We start from the raw sequence: 26,842 nt of genomic DNA on the forward strand, positions 1-26,842 counted from the left end.
GCCGATATCTCCATGTAGTGCTTTAATACATCGCCCTCCATGCTGGGATGTTTATTATTCTCCAAGAGGCCCTTTTGCTTCTCAGTCCGTCCAGCCGTGTGCTTTAAAACGTCTCTGTCCTCTGGCTGCTGCCGCACAGCCATCCGTCCCAATTTAAAAACCGTTCATTCTCCAGGTTTTGAACTTCGCCAAGCGACCAAAGAGAAACCTTGGACATCAGCGAGCGCTCAGAGAGCCGCCGTGTTCACCAAAGCGGATATTACCGTTAAACACAGGAGCAAATGAGGCAATTAGAATCACAGCGGTACACAGAGTAAAATGCAACAAAGCAGACTCTAGGATGCAAAAACTCCAGCGTTGGAGGAGATAAATGCTCAGAGTCAGCATTCAAACACACACACACAGCACAGTATCAACCCTCTGAGGATTGCAGCCATATTTTCCACTCGACAACTTTTTTTCTCACGGGGACTCTGTGTTTTCCACCTCCAGTTCCTCTCGCGGCAGACCAAATGAGTCCTGCAGCAGCACACCGGTCCCTGGTTGTCCATTAAACAGGAGCGCTTGTTAAGTGGCTGCTAATTTGTCCCGCGCTCGCACATACATACGTCACACTGCATCACAGGGAGTTTCAGCACACCTGCTGACGACAGTCCCACAAGAGATGGCGCAACGACTTGCGGGAGAGTTGGTAACAGCTTGCTGAAAAAAAAAACAATGCTGAAATATTAGCATTTTAATAGGCTTTTAAAAAAGTTGCTTGAAGCCGGTGTTGAATGGCCGAACAGCAGAACTTTGATCCGCCGAAAACTCAACTTTGAAGCAAAATAAGTAATGAGATGGATGTAATTAAGTGTTCCACAACGGTGCAATCAGAGTGTTCTTAAAGCGACTGGTAATGCATGCACGCGGCCCTTTGCTTATGCTAAGTTAGCAAATTACCAAATGCAAATTGAACAATTGTGAATGGGAGAATGTGTGTAGTCTGCATAAAAAACATAAAAAGGCTGTTAACCATTTAATCAACAAGTCCCCCTCCTTTGTGCCACACGTAAGCATGCATAATTCATCAGCGCTAATAATGCGTTTGATGTTAATCAGCGTTCACTGTTAAGCTTAAAGTTAGAGAGTGTTGCGTTTCGTCGGCAGTGTTTAAAGATTGATGATCCTCATTGACTCGCAGATAAAGAATCCTGTTGAAGCTCTTGTTCCAGACCTCCGTTGTTTACAGATTTATAGCCCTGTTTTGTCTCAGGGGGAAGTCCTTTTGGCCGATTCTTTTTGTTTTGTTCAGGGTTTCTCATTTGGTATGCATTGCGTCCATTAGCACAGAGTGTCCTTCTGCTCAAGAAAGAGCTCTAAGAAAAGGATAAGTTGCTCAAAGATAATATAAATACACTTGAGGCCACTTGATGTCATTATTCTAAAGCACTGATGCAGAGAAAAAAACATTTTTCTTTGAACAATAGACATCATGAGATTGATATGGATAGGAAAACTAGACCTGGGTTTACTTTAAAGGGGAACTGCGCCACATTTACACATTGAGATCAGGATTATTTCATTTTGTCAGCTATTTTTACCCCATAAAGTCAATATTTAGTATATAATATATTTTTTTTTTCAACAACTCTCGAGCCGAGGGATGGCGAAGCGGGTCTGTCCGTCCACCACTTTGGCCCTGACTGAAATATGTCAACAGATATTGGAAGTACAGAGTGCTGCAAGAATGAGTCAAACCCAGAAATGACTCAGCAGTTTTCCCTGGTCTCGGAGTCAATGAGTGTTTGCTTAGATGACTGAAAGGTCTATGGTTAACAAGCTGCAGAGATTTTTAACATTATTGTTCTACAACCTAAAATACACATAAATAAAATACATATACATACATGCATATACATAAAATACTGAGTATTGGTGACAAAGTCATGTGACCGTTGTGTAGTTTGTTCATAACGTAACGTTAACTTTTTACTTCTGATAATTGCATTCACACATCAGAAATCATAAAAGTGATGTTCATTTGTGAAGATTATCAACGCGTGAAAGTATTATAAACGTAATTGTTTTGCAATAATGCAACATCCAATGGAGGAATCCCATTGGCTGTTTGTCGAGTGAAGCTAACTTTCGCATCGTCGTCCTATCTGCAGCATTCTATCACCATGACATTCATGGTGCCCAGATGATGCACCCTAAACACGTTGGTGATGCCCTTTCTTTCCATCTAGAGCCACCAGCAGGTCAACGTTTTCCAATTCAATATCTCCATGTTTGATTTTAGTCAAATGTCTCGTCAGCTACTGCATGGATTCCCTTGGAACTAGATTTAGTCCCTTGTGACCCCTTAAAGATGACCAGTTATCTCTTCGGTGATCCCATGACTTGTTAACTAACTAGCACCATCGTCAGGTCAAAAATTACAATGAGTCCAACATTTAGCCCAAACCAATAACATTCCAATTACCCTCAACTGTATTGCTAATGCTAACATACTGAACCAAGATGGCAAACATGTTTAAATTTGAACTGCTAAACATGCGTTAGCATTGTCATTGTGGGCATGTTTACGTGAAGCATTTCAGCCGTACAGAACTGTGACTGTGGACCAGTAGTTCTGTTAGATTTAGCCTTGGTCTTGGTCCTGAGATCAAAAGTCAAATTATTTAAATCATATTCAGTCAACTTCATCCTCACTTTAATCAACATTTACTGGACAAAACCACAGTCAGTTTCCTCTATTTTTAGGTAATGAAAACATTTGACATATTTGTTCATTTTCAGTGATCAATAAACCAAAATCAGTAAGTAAGTAAGTACAATTTATTGTGATAGCGCTTTAACGTTATAGCGGTATTTTTTTTTCAAAGAAGAAAACATAAATAACACAAGGTGACCACACAAGGGCCACTAACTTACAAGAACCGTAGGGTGCAGGCAGACCATCCCACCACTTTGGTGCTACTGCCCCAAATGCTCGGTCACCACGGGTCTTAAGGCGAGTGTGTGGGACAGAAAGATCATTTAACATGTTTGACCTGAGAGGCTGGTGAATAAGGGCAAAGTAGTTCAGCCATATATGCAGGAGTCTGACCGTGTAGGGCTCTGTAAGTGAGAGGGAGAATTTTAAAGTGGATCATTTATGCTAATCAGGCATGAACAATCAACAAACTTAAAGGTACAGTGTGAAACATTTAGGGGCATGTATTGGCAGAAATAGAATGTGATATTATTAAGTAATTTCTTTTTTAGTTTAATCTCCTGAAAATTAGAATGTTTTTGTTACCTTAGAATGAGCCGTTTATTCCTACATAAGGTGCTGGTCCTCTTCATAGAGCTGCCCGCCATGTTTCTACAGAAGCCCTGAACAGAACATTCGCTTTTTTGTGTTTGTTCCCGTGAGCCACCGTAGTTCTCCTACTGGATTGGCACATGAAAGAAGTTTCAGTCGGTTGTAATCTGCAACCTCACTGCTAGATGTTGCCAGATCCTACACACTGGCCCTTTAAGTAAACAGCTTACTGACCTAATAAAACTCAGCACAGCCCGTTTGATGAATCTTTCCAATCCTGTTTTTTCAAAAGCTTTCTTTAAAACTGCGTTTGTCCTTTTTTCTGTTGACCCATTTCTGTTTCTATGCTGTTCTTTGACCTGTAACCTGTAACCTGCTCTTCCAATCCGCCCTTCTCATCCTCTGAAGATTCACATACACCTTAGGAGAAGGGATGTGGCTGCCGTTGAGCAAGAGCTTCGTCATCCCGCCCGCCGAGCTTGCCATCAACCCCTCGGCCAAGTGCAAGACAGACATGACCGTGATGGAGGACGCGGTGGACGTACGGTGAGATAACATTTACTGGTTCCACTTTCCACTGTTACTTTCTCGCGCTGACGTTCCTGAGACACGACGATAGAAAGCTCCCACCAAAGAAAAGTAGAATCTTGATGAGCACTGCACTAAACTGAGATATTACCTCTGTCCACGTTGTATTGCGTTGTTCCAGATGAAGCCTCACAACACACACAAAAGTACATATTGGCTTTTTTTTCTCATGACCATCTGTGTTTCTTCCTTAACCCCCCAGAAGCTAGCTGTTTACTCTCGGACCGTCTCACCGACTTCTACTCTCACTTAATCAGCATTTTATTTTGTATTTGCAATGGTTGCAGTGAGTTTTAAGTGGCCCTGTGAGGTGGATGCTGAGGTCTTAGCGGTCATGATTCAGCCGGTAATAAAACTCTAACATCTAACACAAAATCAATTATGAAGACGCAGAGAAGCCAGAGTAAATAAAAAATATAGAAGAAGAAAGAATTACTCAGGAATGGAGAGCATTTCGATTGTTAAATGGATCATAACTCCAAAGAAAATCTGCTTTTTAGAATTCTGGGTGGCAGCGAGGGCCTTACGTGAGCCAGAACAATGCTGCAGAATTAAACTGGACTCAGCTGACAGCAGAGACGCAATGGAATAATTGAGCCTTTTATTTTGCTAGCAAAGGGGCGGGGCTAAAGGATGGGGGTGAGCTCGCTCCAGAACTTTGGTCCAGAAAAAGACTTCTTTGTTGTTCTGATCAATTTCTTTGTTGTTCTATCAATTTCTGTACTTTTAGCTCTGTTCAAATATTTGAATTGAACATATTAAAGAGCTCATATACTATATAATACTCATAATACTATACATCTAATTTCATCCACTTCTTCTGGATGAAATTACTAAATGTGCCCATCATTTTTATCATGCTAGTTAAGCCGGATCAAACCACCTGTTAAAAGGCACCAGATTACAGGTAATGAAAGTTATCGATGACATTATTCTACCACAATGCATTTCCCAAAGGAAAGGAGGTGTGGCTCACAGCTGGAAGAAATGAAAACTAGTTTAAAAAAAAGTGGTAAAAACACTTTGAATTTGTCTAGTTTAACTATCAGTAGCATTCTGAAGTTGCACTTTTATTGACAGCCTGTTCGTAAATAGTTAAGTTTGTTAAATCGTGTCAGAATTGCGATTAATTTGCATTCCTTTCAAACGGCCACCAGGGGGCGACTCCTCTGGTTGTATAGAAGTCTATGAGAAAATGACTCTACTTCGCTCTTGATTTATTACCTCAGTAAACATTGTAAATATGAGTTTATGGTCTCAATCTCTAGTTTCAAGTCTTCTTCAATACAGCATGATGTTCATTTAGTAAATGATGGTCCATTTAGAGTCAAATCGAGCTGTAAGTAGGTGTACTATTACTTCTACTCATAACCTTTCCAAGGACATAACTATACTCTATGATCCTACTTTACTCGGTGGTCAGCATCATTCTGGATCACCAAGAGAGTTAACGTGACTGCAGGTAGTATGACAGTATTACAGAGCAAAAAAGCTGTGTGAACAGGCTTCATTTGGCAGAACTAATGTAATTAGTGGTGGGGATTTGTCTTTTAGTGTATGCTGGAACATGCCCTGTCAACAAGTTAGTGCGCACAACCGTGTCAGATCCTGGCCTAATTCACCCGACGGTTATTTGCCCTGTGAAAACGATGTCAGGTGAAATTAGTCTCGCTCAAATGAATATCCCCATCATCTTTTCTCATTAGCATGTGGGCACTCAAGGAGTTTATTTTTTTTTTTTCGTTTTCACTGCCTCTGGCTAGTTTTCGAGCCCTCGGATGACTGAGGTATAAAAGTAGCCCCACAACAAGAGTACGATGAAATGAAACAGATCGGAAGAGCAGGATTCAATGCGACGCCTCCAGGAGACTGTGTTCAGTAGACAATGTTTTCAAGCTAATTATCTAAGGAGTGTGAGACGTCTCAGAGCAGAGTTTGTAAGGGGCGAATCACAGGTTTAACATCACACCTCATCGTATTTGAATATTGTGTTAGCCGTGACAATTGTAATTCTTCATAGCTAGCGATAAAAAAATGTATCTGCCACTTAATTGGGATTACATTCGATCAATATTCTTGATTTTTGACATTGATAGTGAAATGTGTGTAGCGTTGCCGGAGTGCGCTGGAACGATGCTCCACTACTTCTTTTTTCCAAGCAAAGAAAAATAATATTTGCAGTTCAAATTCAACTATATTCAAAATATATATATATATATATATATATATATATATATATATGTATTAATATTATTTATTTTTACCATCCAATCGAACCAATAGGGGGAAGGTGATTATTGATCAGCGGGTGTGATTATTGAATACTCTATCAGCCATCATTCATCGCTCATCATAGCTCTGGAACAGCTGTGCCAATCACAGTTAAACATGATAACAAGTCAGCAAACTGAAAGTTTACCTCATGTCTCGATAAGTATCTCGACATGAACACACGTCACCACAGAATTCTGCATCCCAACAGAGATGGAGGATAATTTTCTACTGGTAGCTACCAATAAATAAAACAAAACTTTTATATGATTATATGGGTTCTGAAAAGTGAAGCCAATGTGTTAAAGCTGCATTCTCTCTAATGTCCACCAGAGGGCGACTCCTCTGGTTGTATAGAAGTCTATGAGAAAATGACTCTACTTCTCTCTTGATTTATTACCTCAGTAAACATTGTAAACATGAGTTTATGGTCTCAATCTCTAGTTTCAAGTCTTCTTCAATACAGCATGATGCAGGATATGCTTTAGGGCGGGGCTACACAGTGATTGACAGGTTACTACCACGCCGTTGTCCTGTCCAGGAGGTGTTCGTGTTTTCAATTACAACTTGAACCCTTTCAAAGTGTTTTCAGTCAATGCAATTAATTGTAACATTTTTTGCTAGCAAAAGGCCAAGAATCATGATGGCGCAGCCAAAACGTTGAATTTGAGGCTCCAAAACCGTGGACCACAAACCAATGGACGACATCGCGGTAGCTACATTCACTTCTGATATTCAGCCTGTAAGACTGTCGCTTACCTCGTAGATGGGCACATAGTTTAGTATACAATGTTACACAACAGCGTTTGCACTGCAATCAGTTTCAAGGTTAAAACACAAGAGGCAACGTTTTCTATAAAGAAAACTGGAAGAGAGGCTGTGAGCCCTGGTAACCGGACGTCTCCCTCATAAAGTCTGATGTGTGGTTACACTGTAGCAGCTTGGTGGTGTTCTCTCGCAGTGAACGGTAATGTGTAACCTCCCTGCGCTCTGACGCAGCACTTCTCAGAGGCTGTGGATTCATCAACATATCAGTCCTCTAAAAACTTTTCACCGTAGGAACAGTGGTTACATAACCTTCAATGAGGAGCCCCAACGAAAAGTGCACTTAAACACACCTGCTATTGCAGGCATTGTTAGTGTCACTTTCACGTATTAGGGTGTCCATCACCATCATTCCTTGTTGCCTGTTTTCTTCACGGTGAATGAATCAAAGGTTAAAGTTCTTTCAGTGTTGGAGTTATTGGGGGCCAGAGGAATCCCTGCTCTCCTGAAAGACCCCTGAAGAGGTAGTTCAAGGTGAGGTCATACAAAAACTGATGAATGACATACAAAAGTTGCATTTCTTATAACTTAAGTGATTAAAAGTGGGTTTGACATCAAGCTCTGTCCCAACTGTGACTTTGTACGATCTACAGTCACAGTTAATGCACAACACATTATGTTTTTACGTATTTTGTACGAGTCTGTAAACTGGAGGCTGGATTTGAAAGGATGACCGGGAAAAAAAAGTGAAAAAACCGAGGCCGAGCTTGGATACCGTCGGGGAAAGGGACGAATTTAATAACTTGGCTCTTACAAAGATGGATTGATTTTCAGATGATTGATGATCAGATGATTTTTTATTTGATTCTTTTGTAGTTGTAGCCTCTATCGCTTTCCATTTTCCCTCAGAGCCTAACAACTACCTTACAACACCAGACTGTGTTGCCCACTTGGGGACTGTCTCCCCCTATTTACCGACTTTTCAAACCCTTTTAACGACTTATGTAAAAAAAAAAGCATAAAATAAGCGACTTTTCTGAAGAAAAAGCAAGAAATGTATTCAATAATGTATTTTATACATACATTCCCAAAGCTGCTCATAGTAATCACAGTCCTCTTCTGAGTGTATGCTGTTTGGTTGCGCAATGGTTGACTCACTTGCGTCGTGCCGTAAAGAGAACCTTCATTTTCCAAACGCTGATGGTGTCATTATTCTAAAGCCATCACATTGTGCAATCAACATTTACTTCATAAATGAAATGAAATGTCTAATGTGTCTATTGCCCCTTTAAATAGTATATTATTGGCAATGCATATAGATTTACATTGTCAGAGGAAAATAATAGTAATACATCTCCAGCTGCTGCTAATCGGAGCTCCTGCTGTGTGTCCGTGATTGATTCAAACTGCTACTTTAAACAATTTGAGTTCTCAAATTCATGTTTTATCCTGTGATTGACAGATTGGTAATATGCAAATTTAAAGATGACCAGTCTTTTAAATACATACAATTTGTATAAAAGCAATCACTAAGAAGATTATGTTAAAATCTTCTTAGTATATCTATTTTGTTTTATTTCAACACATTCATCCCACAAGAAAGCCAAGAGAAAATATAGATTCTAGAGCATTGATTCCCAAAAGTTGAAGTATTCACTTTTTAAAACTAAATATTTTTTCTGTTTCCCTTGTTACCCCTCAGATTTGTCCTGGGTACACATTCAGGTTCCCAAACCACATGTCTGATTTTGTTTATTGCACATACACCCAGAAGAAGAAGAAGAAGAACAAGAACTTACATGTCATTAAATTGTCATTGGGGAAATTCAAATTATGCACCTAAATTGTGTTGGGCCTTACACACATAGGGCTGAAGTACACACATATGCACACACATGGCCTATAGACATGCATTGGAGTTGAGGTGGCCACCCAACAGATGCAGCTACTGCCGCCACCGAGGTTATCAAATCATTCCCAAACTATTATAGAATAAAAATGTCATAAGTGGCAATAAAAGAACAATTTAGTCATTGAAATTCAGATGTCATTTCAAATGATCTTTATTTCTAAACGTTCTTTATCAAAATCGCTTTGATAGATACTGACATGGCAACACTGCAAATACAAGTATAGCAAATGTTTTGATTCCTCACCTCTTCAATATCTGACAAATACCGTTCTTGGAAGTGATGCACTTGTGATGTTTTTTCTATAGTTGAATCCTCTTTGTTTAAAGTTGTCTTTGTTACATACCGCATCATATTAACTGTAAATTAATTACGTTCTGGGGTACGGTTTGGCAGTTTTCTCCCCCCCCCCCCCCTCGCCATGTTTACACATTCCAATCCCCCCGTCTTTTTCAGCATTTCATTTTCATTTGGCAGCTTTTCCAAGATGCTGTGTAAATAACTCATTTCCCTCTGATCTGGGATCTGATGAACGCTGTGTGCAGCTCTCCCCGGGGGCCGCGAGGAAACACTGCTAACGCATCTTGAAGCTGCTGATTTCCTCTGCTTTTGAGCCGCGTTGCCCCACGTTTGATGATCATTTGTCACTCTCTTGCTCCCTGGCAGATGGATAAGTAGTGATTAGTCCTGATCTTCCTTCCCTTGATAAGCTGGCTTCATGGCAGTTATGACTGAATGAGGAATCATCGTTGGTGTTTTTTTTGTTTTCCCAGTGTGTTTATTAGTGCTCTTGTTGCATCGCCGTGCGCCTGTATACAGAAGACTTCTATCCTGGTGGTTATAAACGTTTGTATTATTCATGCTTTTCTTATATCTTAAGCTGCGAGACAAAATGCGCTAATTGAAAACTCCATATTCCATTTCCCCTTTGCTTCTGCTTAATATAAAAGCTAATTGAGTCGATATTATTGAAAAAAAACCCACTTATCAAACACATCAGAGCAGCAATCTTTATAAATACCTTTACATTCAAATCTTTGTTTTTTTCTGCCCCTTTTTGATGGTAATTTCCTCTCCTCTCTGAACTCAATCTCTAAATAATGTGAGGAAATTGCAGGGTATACCTTGGCATTTAAACCGTTGGTGGTGCTTTTCAGTGGCAAATGAATGAATGGTTCTTTGTACGAATTGTTGTGACGCACATGTACTTCTAGCCCTCTCATTGTTTGCTATCCATGTTAATGGTGTCCATAATTAAGGCTTATTACCTCTCTCAGCTGCAGACAGCTGTCTGTGACAAAATGTTAAACATATACCAGGTAGTGCTTTGTGCCCAATGATTGTAAGCACGCCCTATAGGTTGTCAAAATGATACGTTATACTTCTTTTCTTCCCATTTTAAATCAAATATGTTTGTAACACAACAAGCATTTCTCTTGCAGACGGATATAGATTTTATCAAGGCGGTATGAATAAGCAATAGCCCACGACAGGCCGTGGTATGTTGTGATTTTTCACAGAGGCGTTGTTCGGCCCGTCGTGACGTAGAAAAAGGTTTTGCATGGAGGCATTCTGAATGTGCCAAAGAATTAGTTGTCATTGTGGGTATTATATCATGGCTAAGAACCCATCAGATTGATGATTGACATTGATTTCAGCTAACCGCTGATCAGACATCAATAGGTGTAAATGCAATCTGTACAGTATGGCCACATTCTTCAACCAAACAAGTTGAAGGTCACCTAACTCTTCCCTGCTATGGTTAGCTAGCCTTGCAAAGCGACCCCTTCCTGGGCAAAGGACAACTAAATGCCGCCTATAAGCTCTGCTCCTCTCTCTCTTCTCTTACTTGCACTTTGAGGTCCAATAATGCAGATGGAATCAAACTAATGACTAAATTCCCAAACACACCAAACCGACACATTAAAAAACTAGCGGTGACAAAGGCCGACTGTTGCATTGCCTCACGTTGCCTGTCTTGGCCAAAAAGTTGCACTCGAACATACTGCAAAGACTTCAGTCAACGGCCAGCTACCAGATGCGTTCTGTGCCTGTGTGAGAGGAAATAACTCTCCATACCAGTAGGTGGCAGTAGCCTGTATTCTTCATTCAAAAAGGGAAACTGGAAGTCCTAAGTCCATTAGCATCAAACCATGCACAGAGTCCATCATGTTGCACCACCATGTTTCTACAAGAGCCCGAAACAGACAAACCAAACACTGGCTCTATAAAGGGACTTTCACAATTTTACACTGAAGGGGCAGCTTCAATTTGGTGGTGCTGATACACCTGAAGGCCACTGTAGGTTCTTCTACTCGCTTGGAAAGGGAGGTGTGGGTTGGACACTATATATGTCTCTCACACACATTTATGCTGCCAAAGGAAAAAAACACAGGTAGATATTATCCGACCACTTTAGAACAAACCTAAGATACTTTAGTAAGGCTCTAAGGACCGCAATGAATGATAACCAATCTATCCAGCACTTCTGTATTCTGGGATGTGATGAATGTTGCAGTAGCTTCACTGAAGAGAAACCAAACATGGCTTTTTTTTTGTTTTGCTTGATATTTATTGGTATGTTGCGTTGCACACTACCGTTGGATGTGTCTCGACTGTAATTGCAGTTCCCAAATAATTTAGCATTCACACTTGCTCTGAGTTTCATCATCTGCCAAGGCTCTGTTCAATAGGTCCCCTCTGAATAAATGACAACAAAGCAATGGGCAATTATAAAAGAAGAATTGGTTTGTAAGATACCATCAAGTTTACTGTGAAAAGGAAAGGGAACTTGCTGTCTTTTCTCGTGGGGAGAGTAGAGGAGTACAGGGAGTTTGGTGGGGAGGTCCCCACGTTCTTTACCAAGACAAGGTTCATGGCGATGCTATTACACGAGTTCTTGTTTATCACGAGTAGCACTTTTCCTCTGTAAGAAAACACTGAGGTCCTCTCCGCTTTGTTCTTCATCTCCACCGATCCCAAACGCTTATACTGCTGTACTTCTATTGGCTGATCTGCATTTTGACCTTGCAAGAGGTTTACGGGGAACGCCAAAATCACCGAAACTCATAGTGACTGCTCAGAGCGAGGTTCGAGCAAAGGGGTTCATGGCGCGTTTCATCTCGCAAGTCTACTACCTTGCATAGTAATTGTGCCGTGATGTCGTAGCTCGTTTGTAATTCATGAAAATAGAAATCTCTTCAATAGGTGAAATAGAGAGCAGGATGTCACAGCATGTCTTTCAAAGCACAATGTTGAGGGAGCACATCCTCTTTTTTTCCCTCTTATACATGAAACATGATCTCAAGAAATGTGATATCTGAATCAGCTTTAATGAAGCATATTGCTGACAGGAAGGCATTACTAATTAACTACTGGATTTCACTCATTAACTTGTTTGAAGTTGATATAACTTATTACACCATTTCCAAATTATACTTTCCACGTCCGCATGTCGGTAAGGGTCCACCGTCCATGTCCACGAGGACCCCATGTCCTATCCATGTGCAGCTCAAAGTTTGTGACCAAGCGGCCTGTACGCATCTGCAAGAGCGGCGACTGTCCATGTTCCAGTTTAGTTCCACACTCCAGTCCAGTTGGTGGCTTATGCACCGCTTTGTCCAAGAATAAGGGAAAGATAACCAAATGAATGCTTGTTTTGAAGAAAATTAGAGGGAGAAAATCCACCGTTACCCACATTAATAGGAGTATAAAGAAACATAATATAAAGACTACAAGCCAAGTGGCGTTCCTCATGGCAAACAACGTTATGGTGCGGTACAAGTTCACAATGTCAGAGACTTTAAGGGACAATTGTGCTAAAGAAACGGCTTTCTTTTCATCAACATCTGACTTTAATTTAAGCGTTGACCAGGTATTAGATCTCAATGAGGGGAAATAGGGCTTTTTTTTATCTGTTGCAGACATTTTTACTGTGCTCATGAAAGAAATGGTAAAATCAACGGTACCTTTAAGAGCCTTTAGAGATCTGTCCAAACTGTTAACTGTCAAAAGAGATGTTCTTGGCCAGTAGGCACACACTATATATAAATAAAAACCACAACAGACAGTCCATAACAATGTATAAAACAAATCCTCAGATGAACAGAAAAAAAAAAATACTATTGATACAAACTAGTGGTCTTCGTACCCGGTTTGATGCCTAACTCCACCAAAATTGACGTATTTCTGAAAGTCTGTTCATGAAATTGTCTGTAACAAAAGTTTTGTTGACCTTAAGTGATTTAACTTGTCACGTTGCTGCAGTGATGTAGAGGTGTGCTCCGCGGTGTGTCAGTTGACCATGACATCATTGTTGGATGTGCACCGACAGTCCCTCAGCAAGCCTCAATAAATGACGCATTGTACGCTGAAAACTCAAATCAGTCCTCAGTAGTAATAACACACAAACACAGGTGCACACAACTAAACAAAGATCCTCTTTCCTTTCTTTTTTTGGTCACTTATTTCCGCTTTAACAGAGAGGAGTTGATGATCAGCTCGTCCTTCGACTCGTTGGAGGTCCTCCTCGACTCGTTCGGGCCCGTCAGAGATTGCACCAAAGACAACGGAGGCTGCAGCCGCAACTTCCGCTGCATATCGGACCGAAAGCTGGACTCCACCGGATGCATGGTGAGTCATCTCTCTTTTATTAAGGACTGCCATACATTAGCCACAGGGGCAGAACGTGAACGTTCCTTTAGATTTATCTATAAATCAAATTCAAAGTGCTCTACCACTGTACAGTCAGTACAGATCCCTTTATGATTGATACAGTATGAGCGGATGACACTGGAAGCCTTTACCTCCAACACTCCACCTTGTGGGATTTTTGATCCGATGCCCACTTATATGGCCGTCTCCTTTAGCGGTTCATATTCTATGTTGAAAAAATATTTTGTTTCAACCATCAGTGTTTAAGTCCATCTACTTGTATCAATATTCATGAGCATATCTGCGGGACCAAGATGACCTATATCAAGGACAAGCAGCAGACCTGCACTCAGCAACATGTCTGAGTAGACAGTTTGACTTCGTCTCATATGCCTCCTTGGCCAACAACGCATTCATTACGTCCAGGTGGTGCTTAGCAACCAGGAAATGTTGCAGCCAGGTTCGTTTTCGTCTCCATCTGTCGGGGACTCCAGCAATACCGGTCTCGTTATTTGCAGAATCTTAGCGCCTTCTGCTAGTGTTTTGCTACTCCTAAATCCCCCCCTTTCTATTGATAAGCTGTCATGCCCCCTTACAATTAAATCTCTTTTCAAGTACTTTGACGCTCTCGAGTTGAGCCTTTCAGGTGGGCTTTGGAGATGCTATTTATGCCATCCAGTATCTCTCATAATGTACCTCAACGAGAGGGAAACAGCTTGTGAGAGATTTTTTAATGGGAAAATGTTTCATTTAGAGATTAGAGCATATGCATGCATTTCAAAGCAATTATATATGTAGGTGGTACGGTAAACAGTAGCACAGAGGATGTAATTGTTGTCTTGACAGGCATGCAAAACACGTGAAGTACAATTATTGATTACTCCTTTTCTCTTTCATCATCATCTGACTTTAATCACTGAGGCTCAACATGAGAATTATGTACACTGTAAAACATCATAAAGGAATTTAGTGGAAACAACTCAGCTATTCTCATTAACTCAACATAAATATATAGTTTTGAATAACTTCAAGTTAATTAAATGTAACATTTCTGTTTTTTAAATCCAGACCACTTCAAAGCCAGGTTGAATAAATTAACTACTGAGAGTCCGCTCAACTCATTAAATTACGTTTTTAAAGAAACGTGATCAGCATATTTGCAGACTTCCCAGCATGCATCTTTTGAGAGTGCAAACTCTCCAGAAACATTTCTTTTTTATAGTTTGATAAAAACATACATGATGAAAACTTGCTGTTTGTCGTTGTGCATCTTAAGATAAGTCACGGTTGCTTCTTTTTATTAAGATATAAACAGTGTTAACCGTGATGTAGGTCAGTAATGAATTCAATCTCCACCGAAATACCCTCCATCAGTGGTCGTATGCCTGCATGCTGTTTTTGAACTAAGTCCAATGGAAAGGGATTTAAACAGTTGCAGCTGTAATCTTCCCATGTCAGATGAAGAATTGAGCCTTCAAACAGAGAAATGTAAAGCAGATCCGTCTCTGAGATGAGTTTGAACCAATAAAAAAAAAGCATTCAACACTATTATCATCATTAACATCACAAGTACGAACCATATTTCAAATTTCCATTGTGAAAAATGTTAAAGTTGTGTTTGTTTGTCTAAATAAAGCCAATATATTTAGTCTAGGACTGAGCTCCTGGTGTCCCCTACTGGTTGTTCTGATGGCCCAGTTTTAGTGCAGAATCCAGTTTATCTCTGACGTGATGGTCTGTGGGTCCAACAGCCACATCGGGACACTAGTCCATTAGTGTCCATTCATTCTCCGAGTCCGCTGAAGTTCGCATAGGGAGGGGGTCGGGATTGTTCGATGGGTCCTAACCAAGTACTTTAATTGCCAGAACATAACCAAGGCATTTTGTTGCATTTTGTTTTGTATTGCTACAATTGACAGTGTTAACCACATGACAGAGTTGACTTTGTCACACGGCTTTGAGCTAAATGCTGCAAGTACCATGCTCTCAATAACAGTGTTGAGAATATACAAGTTTGCCATTTTTACCATCTTAGTTCAATTTGTTAGCATGATAACTTTAGCTAATTAGCACTAATCGAAAAACAAATCTAGTTGAAGAAAATATCATTCATTTGTTCAGAAACCAAAGTGTAAGTACAATTGCAATTTTGACCTGATGTTGGCGCGAGGTGAAAGGTCAGCTGACCATCAAAGTCATGAGCATTCATTCTCTGGTGACCATTGATGTCTGTACCTAATGCCATGGCAACCTGTCTCATAGTTGTGGAGATATTGTATTTGAGACTGGACCAACCATTTTTATCGCTGAAAGTGAAAACCCATCATTTGTGATGTTGATGTCCAATGAGTGTTGATGGTAATTGTAGTCCATTTAAGCAATACATTCTTCAGTTCCTGCTGTATTTACAGAGAAAGTAGAGTTCTCCTCATCCATTACATCAACAGTAGTTCTCATAGTTTTGATACAATTTTCCCTGTTTGCAATGCAACTACTTTGCGATACAAGATTTGTTTTTTTTTACTTTATCTACACAATTGAACAAACAACAGGTTAAGGATGTCGCATTTTTGAGCCTCATTTAGAGCATGGCGCCCCCATGCTGGCTACCCAGAGAAATACAGGCTGAAGTAGTTTGGAGTTCTTAATCACTCCCAACTACATCACTGAATGCAGGAAGTAAAACAGATTTTGCAGCAGGAAAACTCCGATTTCTGCGTCAATATAGCACACAAGGGAATTCATTGCTTCAGTCGACTACATTCAACATCAACACTAATTGGGCATCCATATAAAAAGTGGAACATTTGTCCATAAAGCCATACTGAAGTGTGTCCTAAACAGCTTCGTAACTGTCAACAGTGACATTCAGGCCCAGCCAGATTGTCTCTTTGTAGTTTCTTTGTTTTTGTCACTCTGTTGCTGCTTCAAGTAGAATCTTGAACAGCTAGGGTACAAAAAGGCTTCTTAAATATCAGCCGTTGGTAGTTTGCTGATGCAATAGAGCACTGGGCTTTTAGGAGTCTTAGTTGTGCCTTTCATCCAAAAACAATAGCCAAGAAAACCACCTTGTTTATTTCCCGTGGGCTACGTTTCACAAATGCATCAATGCTCCTCTAAAGCTCAGGCCAATCACCAGCTGGTCTAGCACAAGTCTCTCACTATATTATTTGACCTTGTTAGTGGGTATAAATGGGAATCTACGAGTACTGTCCACTATCTGAAATTGCTTCATACCCGGTCTGATAGGAGTCCACTGAGTTGCAACAACATTGCACTGGAATGTCAGAGACCAAAATATCCATCTTGTACCACGAGATGACAGAGGGGAGATTTCAAGTCACGGCTTTGAAGTCTAATGGATATTTTACTATGTGTTACGTCATGCAGTGTTTCCCAAAGTCGGACCCAGTTTTAAAAAAATGACAAACTATCACGACCCAATTCACAATTTATAATCTATACAATATATAAATCGTGAAAAGAGAGCGTAAATACATGTTCCTGACAGCCAATTTGTAGCGATATACTTTCTGTTTTATGTATATGTTATTGAAAACACTGAATTACTTTATAAATGAGACCAAATAAATGCATGTAGGTGGATTTAACAGTCTCAGAATTGTATTCTTTTCATTTCCTTTCATCCGTTAAACACTAGCCTTTTATATAAGATCAAATGTTATAGGTTGGCTACGATTATCAGACCAATACAAACATCCAGGCTCCCTCGTGTGCCTTAAAGGTGTACTGCAGATATTAATGTTAAATAAAAGACTATTGAACAAACTGAATCAAACAAAATGAACTTGCCGACCCAAATCAAACCCCCTCTGAATGACTGACTTGGTTAACACACTCCCCCCCCTCCCCCCCGCTTTCCCCTCACAAAGATATTGTAGTGATATTCTTCCTTTACACATTATTGCTTTTAAACAGCGTGTGTTCACCAGTGTCTACAGAGAGGCGTCTTTATGTTGCAGTTTGTTGCAAGTCCTTGCCAAAAGCGTCAGAAAAACAATAATCACATTTCTTCTCCCTGAAATTAGTGGAACATGGATCCAGTAAAGAGACGTCTTGCCAACGCTTTGAGGTGTCAAGAGACTTTTCTTTTGTATTCTGTTCTATTATTTATTGTCCTGTTGTATTTCCATCCCTGTGAGCATGTTGGAGTACACTGTGATACTTTTCTAAGAACACTTTGTACTTACTCACAGTATTTATCCGTTTAATGTTTCTTTTCCCATCATTCGTAAATGTTCTCTGAGCTCCACTGTAACAACAAATGAAGCAGGAATTCAGAAAGATCTTCGTTAGCACAAAATAAAGACCCAATGCATTCTGGGTTCATGATGTATAAATACCACAAAGTGCATTTTCTAGGTCAGCGAGTACGCCTCATACCTGTACATGTCTCTATGTTGAGGAATGACATTGCAGGTATTGGGTGAGGTAAGATACGACTAGTTTCTGCACTGTTGGAAAAACACACACATATTTAAAATAGAAGGCTGTGTTTGGAAAGACTGGGTGCAGTTATTAAGTTATTAAAAATAACAAAAAAGAAAACTAAAGTGAAGCAGTAATTCCTAAATACTGTGGTTAGCAGGACATTCTATTAGGGTCCCCACAAACATAAGTATCATTTCCTCCACTGTCTTCCATTCAACGTGTATATCTGCAGTACACCTTTGAGCCACATGGCGCCTCCCTCAGAGATGATATATTGTTGTAGGCCAAGCAAGAAGTTAGCATCGCACTGGTTCCCGTGACAAACAGCTACTGGGATTTTTCCATTGGATTTTGGTATATTGCAGAAAATAAGTTATGTGGCAAACACATGTTTATGATACTTACATGTATTGAAGATAATCTTCACAAATGAACACCACTTTTATGATTCTTGAAGCGTGAATGCAATCAGCAGAAGTGAAAAGCTAACGTTACGCTAGATACAAACTCCACCACGGTCACATGAACGGCAGTATGTGTGATGATGTTCTGTTGTCTCATATAGACGTTCATCAGCAACCGCCTTTATTAAGACGCTAAGCTGCAACATTCATGAGAGGGGTATTTACTGAAATAATTGATACCGTCTAACAAAACGTTTCCATTTCTAAAGCTTGTGTTAACCACAGACCTTATTTCAGGCATCTAACCAAAAACCCTGTGACTTTGAGAGGAGGGAACCAGAAGTGCAAAAACGCTGAGTCATTCCCAAGTTGTAGGACTCATTCCTGCAGCACTTGCCTGCTGGTAACATTAATATGAAAGGCTGGCGTACATTCTGTTTGTTTAACTGATGAGAGGAAATGAAAAGAATGAGAAACCGGCTTAATTAACTGCAAAAATGAATTTATTTGGTCTCATTCATAAAGTATTAACATGTCTATATGTTTTCAATAACAGGTGCTATATTTAACAGAGTTATGATTTATCAGACATGTATCTCTTCTAAATGGCTGGTTTACCTCAGAGAATCTAAGATGACGTTTGGAAATTTGTCATTTTTAAAAAGTGGGTCCCCAGACACAACACGTTTGGGAAACTATGATATGAAGTGAGCAGCAGCAACAGCAAACACAAGGGATGGGGAGGTGTGGTCTCATTATACCTGCATGAACAGGCTGGTAATTACATTCTTTTGATAAGACATCAGTTGCATTTGGCTGCTTTTATCTCTGTATTCTAAGGAGACGTCAATCAAAGCCGTCCCATCCCCCTCACCTGCTCCACTCTGAGCGTCTGCTGGACTTCTGTCCCACTGCAGCTTCTTTTTCAAACAGTGTTTTCTTTTCTTAATTTCTGTCTTTTCTTTAAGCTCAGTTGTTTTCAACCCACCCTTAGACTGCATTCTTCTGAGCTCTCCTTCATTTGTGAATCTACCTAGAAGTCAGATCCCAGACGCAGCTGCTGCTGCTTCAGTAAATCAGATAGTAATTACACGCAGATAGTGGAGCACAAATTGAATGGAATTGGCAGCATGGATTCGCCCTGCGCTTTTATTTATGTAAATCTGGCCCTGAATGTGCTGCAGAGTGGGAGAGGCAGGTGAGTTTAAAGAAGGAGTTTCATAAATGTCATTGATTATGATGTCTTATCCTTTAAAAGCCTTTACACACTGGGGTTTTTGTTTTTTCTGTGTAAACTGTTGTTTTTGTTTTGAGTACATAGAATGCAAATATGATGCAAAGAAAAAGCTCCATGATTTTTTTCCGGAACCGCTAATAAAGGCAACAACTGATCACATTTTGGGTAACAGACAAATGCAATATAGTATATGACAACGTTGAGGCTCCGTAGTACAAACATAGACTTTATATAAGAAGTGGACGTAGTCATTGTGACGTCACCCACTGGTTGGTGAACTGACGTTTTGAAGCCTCGATTTTGGCAATTTAGCTGTCGCCATTTTGGCTTTTTGCAACTAGTGAACAGGAAGTTACCATATTTGGACTGTGGAGGAGTGACGTCGTATACGGCTCTGGTAGCGGCAGAGACCTGTCGATCACAAGGTAGCCCCGCCCTAAAGCATCCCCTGCTTTATGGTCTATTTGACTCTAAATGGACCATAATTCACTAAATGAACATCAGGCTGTATTGAAGTCAGAACTGGAGGTTGCTGTTTGATTACGAACCAACACAGGAAACTTTATTAGAGCATTTCGCTAAAAGGAAACTCAATAAAATACCTGACAGTAGCTTAGGCTAAACAACATTTTAGCTCCGACACACAATAGAATCCTGCTAGTTGGACCTCTGCCTGCGCAAATCTATTCAAACCTCTGATTGTTGCAAATTCGCATCGCTGACGGTACAAATAGTTTTAATGTGTAATAAACGCTGATTAGCATTCTGCATTTTCATGCTGTTCATTCCCCGTGCCCCGCCGTGTGACGGCCTTAAAAATAGCTGTCCACACACAGTGCTGCCCGTCAACACATGGCACCGCTCCCAGCTGCCGTTGCATACATTACTATGTGCTTTAGTAATTATCTCGTGACTGTCAAGCTTATAAATGAGCTTCTCATCCGTCTAATCAGGGTGGTACACTGGCTGGGCCCCAGCTCTCTTGATTCCACCCTAATCAATTAACACCTTGTCTGCGTCGCCAGTGGCTGGTCCCGTCTGCGCTTAATATCGCTCCTTGTGCGAGAGTCGACTGATGCCGGCGGTCGGCGCTGACCGACGTGCCGCCGTCTCGCTGATGTATTGCACTCCAGGGAAGAGGTGTGCGGGCAGCCCTGTGTGAGCGAGAGCTTGATAATCACGGGATGATTGGGAGATTAATTAGCTCGGCCTTGTCACTTTTTTCTCCTCTGCAAAACGGTGGAAAACCGGGGATGTTGTTACCGCAGCAGATTGCCACCAGGATGGAGTGATGAGATAGCTGGGCGCCGTCCAAAAACAGCTCATGCAGTGTTTGCAGGGGCTGGGTATATAAACCTGCAGCACACAGGAAATGTAAATCATTAGTGCTGTTTAGTTTTGCAGCAGTTTACAGAACTACACTGTGGAGAAAGAAAAGCTTGTGTGTACAAAGTGTAGAATGCAACCCGATGATTAAGGCTGTGGTCGGGATGGTAGTTGCTTTCCTTGTCTTGTATGTTTTTGTCTTTGGATATTTTGTATGTTCCAAATTATAATGGGTGACATCCTGTTTCCTTGGGTATTTTCATTTGAGGAGGATAGATGTGTGTCCACGTCTTTCACAGAGGGCAGTGCTGGTGTGCTGTCCATTAGTTGAAACCTTTGGAAAGTTGAAGCAGGCATTTTGCTTGTTTAACTGACATGGAAACACCTTCACCGATATGCTAATAGAGTCCTTTAGCATAGTTTTTAGTTTCAGTAATTTGTACTTAAAAAGAATAACAGTGAGGCGAAACAGAATTTATTTTCATATTTGCCCAAAGAAAGTCCTGTTCAGATGTCTTGTGCAGTTTATCTCAACACACATGTACTGACTTTTAGTCTGTCTGGGTCGAGCCAATGTGTGAGATATGGGTTTGACACTTCATACAGTACGGAAGAAAGCTACCGTGCTGTAGAGGGCTAAGGGCCATCCCACATCCAGAACATGATCAAACCATTCTCCCCAGCCCGTCTGCTGCATTCTGCTCCTCCCTCACTACGAAGGACGCTCTGCCACCACGCTACTAAATCCTTGCTTTTACAACACAGACGTGTAGCAGTTCTGTTTATACTACTTTCTGTAGTCCGCCTTCCAACAAACAGTAGGTCTCTCATTCTACTCTACTGATTCTAACCCAATCAAATCATGCTTTAACTTCAATCATGTTGTACCAAACTTTAACACCTTAAAACTAAGAAAGATCCAATTTACACCCTCTTTAAACGTCAGTTTAGTTTATACTGTAAACCGAGATTAAATGTAAGTCTTTGAACTCCAATTTAAAATATGACACAGTATTAACTTTAAACTTACACTTGATAGCTTTAGCTTTTAAAAGTGCTGCCTTTATGAGATGTACTGAGACACATATCGCATACTTTTTCTTTTTACTTAGTACATACTGCAGCTGACCTTACAAAGTACGCACTGTTGCATTCAGTATGCCTTCAATTGGGACATACCACTTCCTCATAATAACAAATATTTTCTGCGCAAAGGATTGTGCGTCAGAATAGCCAGGAAAGCATACGACAACATGGGACCAGCTGTAGTAGAACATCCTGGTACTTTTCTACGTTTTAGTTACATTCTATTTAATTTTGGTAAACTTGGATTTACTAAACGGTGAAATGCTTTTAATTGTGCATCAGCTACATTTTTTATTTAGATTAACTCATTTTAAACCTAGTTTTGCTAAACTTTGATTCGGACGTATCTTAAATCAATAGCAGCCCAAGAGTGTAATTCCTGTCCTCCTGCCCCAATAACTCTTTGGATGGTTATCAGCTCATCACTACACATGACAAACTATAGTGTCACACAATTCTACAGAGAAGCACAAACCACAGTAGCTCAAAGAAGAAATACTTGTTGTGACTGTTCAGTTTTAATCTAAATCAATGAGCCGTTCTCATCAACCAAAGAAAGTGATTATTTCTACCACTTGGTACACTCTGCACTCTGCTTCAAACTAGGTCATGTCACCTTTCATCAAAGCCCACGCCTCAGTCTGAGGCACACATGATATACAACCATACAGCAGGCACATTTTTAATAATAATTCTGGACAGCAGCATACGGTGTGCTGCGGGCTGAAGCACATCTTCTCACCACTTTGTGTTGGCATACTTTCCCTGAGGCAGCAAAAAACAATCTTGACCGGGATCACATTTTGGGACACTAAGCAGCGTTGAGTGGAGTCAATACCTGGCAGAAATCTCGCTAGACCTCAGCCCTAAAGAGGAATAGGAGCGCATTAGATTGTCACTCCTGATGTTTTCTCTCCTCGGGTCATTGGATTTATGTGAGTGTGTGTTTCTGCTCCCAGAATCGATGAAAGCGTCTGCTGAAGTTCACGGACTGTACGGGTTCATACTTACTGGGAAATTGTGCAATGAAATGTTTTTCTTTTAAATATATGAAATGAAAACAAAGTAGTTTTCATTTCATATAACAAGTATCTACTTAAAAAAAATAGGAACATGAATGATTTTTCGATGCCATCAAGCTACTGTAGGGTAACTGTGAGGTAACAGACATAAATCTAAAGCATATTCATTATATTATAGATTACATACATTATTCTGTTGTTGTGTTCACACTATAAAAGACATTGAAATTGAAATGTATGTTTACTACTAAGCGTGTAATTTCCACTGGAGATGTCAGTAACGTGTGAGAATCCTGTTTCTGTCTCGTCCGCATTTACCATTTGATTTACTCCATAACAATCCCGATCAAACGTCCAGCTGATAACATCCAGATGAGAGAAGAGAGGAGGTGATACTAATGTCGATACGCTCACCCGCATCACCATCGATTATTATCCTTTCCCTCACAGCTATTAGGCTCCAGGAGCAGCCTTGAGTGCATATGGAAGGGACAGATTACCATGGTGAACCTCAAGGCAACCCAGACTTTATACCGATTGCCAGCATTGCCAGAGCATGAAAAGCTTGCATCATTGTCAGACTTGAGGAAGCTCTACCCTACCTGCCCTGTCTCATTGCTGGAGGCTGTTTGCAGCCTGAGAGGAAGACCTGCAGGCATTCCTCTGGGCTTAAAGTGGTGCATCAACCACCTGGGCAAGTTGTCATGTAAAAGGGCGGGCTTATTGTGATTGACAGGTCGCTAACGTGTTGTTGTCCGAGTTGTCAGTGTTTTTGTGGAACAACTTTAAAACCATTTCAGTTTGTTTTCACTTGAAGTTAATTGTAACATTTTGGTCGCCTAAATAAAGTTGGTTGTACTAAAAAAAAAGATGGCGATGGCCAAAAACCAAGATGGCGACGCCCTAAATGCCAAACCAATGGTGACTATATCCTCTTCTTATATACAGTCTGTCAAGGAAACAGCCTTATTTTAAGTAGAGTTAGGAATTTGGTTATACTACCATTATTTTTTAAATATTGTCACAATGTGAATAACTGTATGTAAATGTTGTGACATTGTGGTTTGTTCAGTAGAAAGATGTACTTCAAAAACTATAAATGAACTCTAATAAACTGTTCTTGAGCTGAACAGCAAAGATTCAGAATAAGGCGAAATCTGTTTGAATATCTTTGCATCAATCGTTTACTGAACACTAGAATGTTGAGCCTTTTGAAAACATTCAAATTATCAAAATTGAAAAAAGAGCAGTGAATATGTACAGTTGTTGTAGCTGTGCTGAGACTCCTTCGCTGACTTGTTTGCCAGTGCACACCAGAGCTGTGTCTAATGTAGCAATCCGTGCCCTGCGCTTGACTTTGTAACCTCAGATAATCTGTTGGAATGTCTGCTTCCTCACACATCAAAAGAGCGTCTGGAAATCATTAGTTCACCGAACTTCAACCTCAGACTTCAGCGTTCACTTTCCGCACAGTTTATATAATGCTTGTCTTTTTCAAAGTAATATGTAGCTCCCTTTCTTTTAAGTGAAGAGGATGGAAAGTTGACTAGCAGTTGACTACAATTCAATTCCATTTTTGATCATTAAAGTTTTAGTTGAAAAGTGTCTGATTGTGATTGACACTATTGGCTTCAGCGTTCGGTAAGTGAAAAGACCTCGGGTCAGAGAATATGATCTTTCCCTTTAAGACGTGTCTTCTGTTGCAGCGCGTCCATTTGACCTCCGGCGCCCTGCCTGTTGTGCCTTTTGCACTTTGCTGTGAGGGAGGTGAGCGGGGTTACTAAATGTCCAAACCTTTTTCTGCATCGAGCCTACTCATCATGACATCCACAGGCTGACCTTTCACCTCATGCTCATCTCATCACACTGGCCTGAAAAAGAACTCTTCTCTAAATGGAAACATGAAAGGAAAGTTGAACATGTTGGAATAGTTTGTTTGGCTACAAAGTGTCTCTGTGAACTGAACAGACCTGTGGGATTCTCTCTGTGCAGTGCGAAAGAAAACCTTTTGTCACATATATCCCCTGTTTTATCAGTCAATAAGCTATATGTATAACTTATACATGGCCTTAATACACTGGCATGTTTACACAGGACTAATACTGTCACGCAGCAAAATACAGCTTTTTGAAAACAACTATCATCTTGTAATAATAATAATAATAATACATTGTATTTGTTTTGCGCTTTAAAAGGCACTCAAAGACACTTTACATGGTAAAAACAGAAACAATAAAAGCAATTATAATAAGAACAAAATAGATGACATCATAACAGTAAGAAACAACACTAAAAAATAAAAAATAAACATACATAACTGACTTTACAGGTTAAAAGCAGATTTGAATCGGTGAGTTTGAAGTGATGGAGAATGTCTGAGGTGCTGGGGGAGGAGTTCCAGAGGGAGGGGGCAGCGATGGAGAAGGCCCTGTTTACCAGTAAATATGTCTGCCATTTTCTGGACAGGGTATATTTGATTGTAAATACAAAGCAACCTTTAAGTTGTTAACATCTTTACGACATTAGTGAAAGTCCATCTTAGGTTGAGCAGTTGAGGAGTAGATGTTTGTACGGTTAGCACGGAGCAACATTGGTACGGAGCGCGTTCCATGACAAACACAAAACAGCGTTGCAGGTGGTCAGTAGGGGCAGCTGGGTAAGTCAGCGCTGATGTAGACTCGCCGTCAGAGGGTTTTATAACCCACATCCACTCCGCTCTAATTGCTTAAGGAGTGGGTGTAGGGGTCGGTTTGGAATCGGGCCATATTATTCCATCACTTTTCTTGCGTAGGACCGAATGCGACACTGCAGAAATGTGAGCTGTATCATCCCCATTTGTACGATTCAGCATGCCCAAGCTACAAAGATGCACAAAAGACATGGACACAGATCGGGTAAGCACCAGAAGGAAGCTCTGATGGCAGTCTGTGGCCATTCAGAGCTAAGAGCATAAGAACATTTGCATCATGCCTTCAGATGGGGTTGGACTGTCATTATTAGCACAGCCAGGAGGGGTCCTTGTCATGTCCACGAAAACATGAGTTGCCGTCAGCGTTTGAACAAATAAGCGATGCTGTCATTTCTGTGGAGGGGCTAGTCTCTAAATGAAATGAGAAAAACAACATAACCAGCTGAATTGTCACAGGCTACAGACAGAGAAACACAATAAGGCTGTAGGGGGGAAACCCCTGAAGCTACGTTTGGTATGACCTGTTCACTGGACAGGTACGACCAAGAGAGATGTCATAAAGTCATGGAAATGATTTCAAAATACCATACATGTAGAAATGTGTTGCATGTACGTGCCACTTTAAAACCATTGCTGACTGTCAGTATGTTCAGATAATGAATATTATTAGTCTTAGCATTATTCCTGAAGTAGCTTCACAGAAGGTGGCACCAAAATAAACACATTCATAACTAAGTTATAGTTTAAAGCAAAAGCAGCAAGTGTGATTTGTAAAAGTTGGGTCATTGTATTTCTGCACTGATCTGCCGATCAGACACATTTCAAAAAGTGCATAGCTTATCCAACTGCTCTCTGAGGGATGTGTTGCTGCTTGGCAGTGGGAGAGTACTGATTCCCTATAGCCTCAACAGCACTGCAGGAATGTATCTCCATTAAGAAACAGGATTAAAAGGCATAGTGCTTCTAGGGGTTTCCCAGAGCCAGCTTTGTACTGCTAGCCTCTTATACTGCAGAGCAGACAGCACTCTTAGTCACTGTCCAGTTATTAAATGGTCTCGGATAAATGCTGATCACTTAGCCTTCAAAGACCCTTTTGCTCGTGTCAGTGAATGTTCTTTAGCTAGTGTCATGTGCATCATTTGGAAAT

General features: G+C 40.5%; 1 protein-coding gene across 1 annotated transcript in view; it reads left to right on the forward strand.

Moving 5' to 3' along the window:
• The window catches only part of astn1 (astrotactin 1), a gene marked incomplete at both ends in the record, with an annotated part of 365,883 nt that overhangs the window by 128,565 nt on the left and 210,476 nt on the right, over positions 1-26,842 (forward strand). Inside the window, 2 exons of the mRNA XM_079173654.1 lie at positions 3,701-3,838; positions 13,308-13,458. Of these exons, the coding sequence (XP_079029780.1) occupies positions 3,701-3,838; positions 13,308-13,458 (289 nt within the window). The remainder of the gene's footprint in view (positions 1-3,700; positions 3,839-13,307; positions 13,459-26,842) is intronic.

The sequence above is a fragment of the Pholis gunnellus genome (assembly GCF_910591455.1).
Source record: "Pholis gunnellus genome assembly, chromosome: 14".
Taxonomy (NCBI): domain Eukaryota; kingdom Metazoa; phylum Chordata; class Actinopteri; order Perciformes; family Pholidae; genus Pholis; species Pholis gunnellus.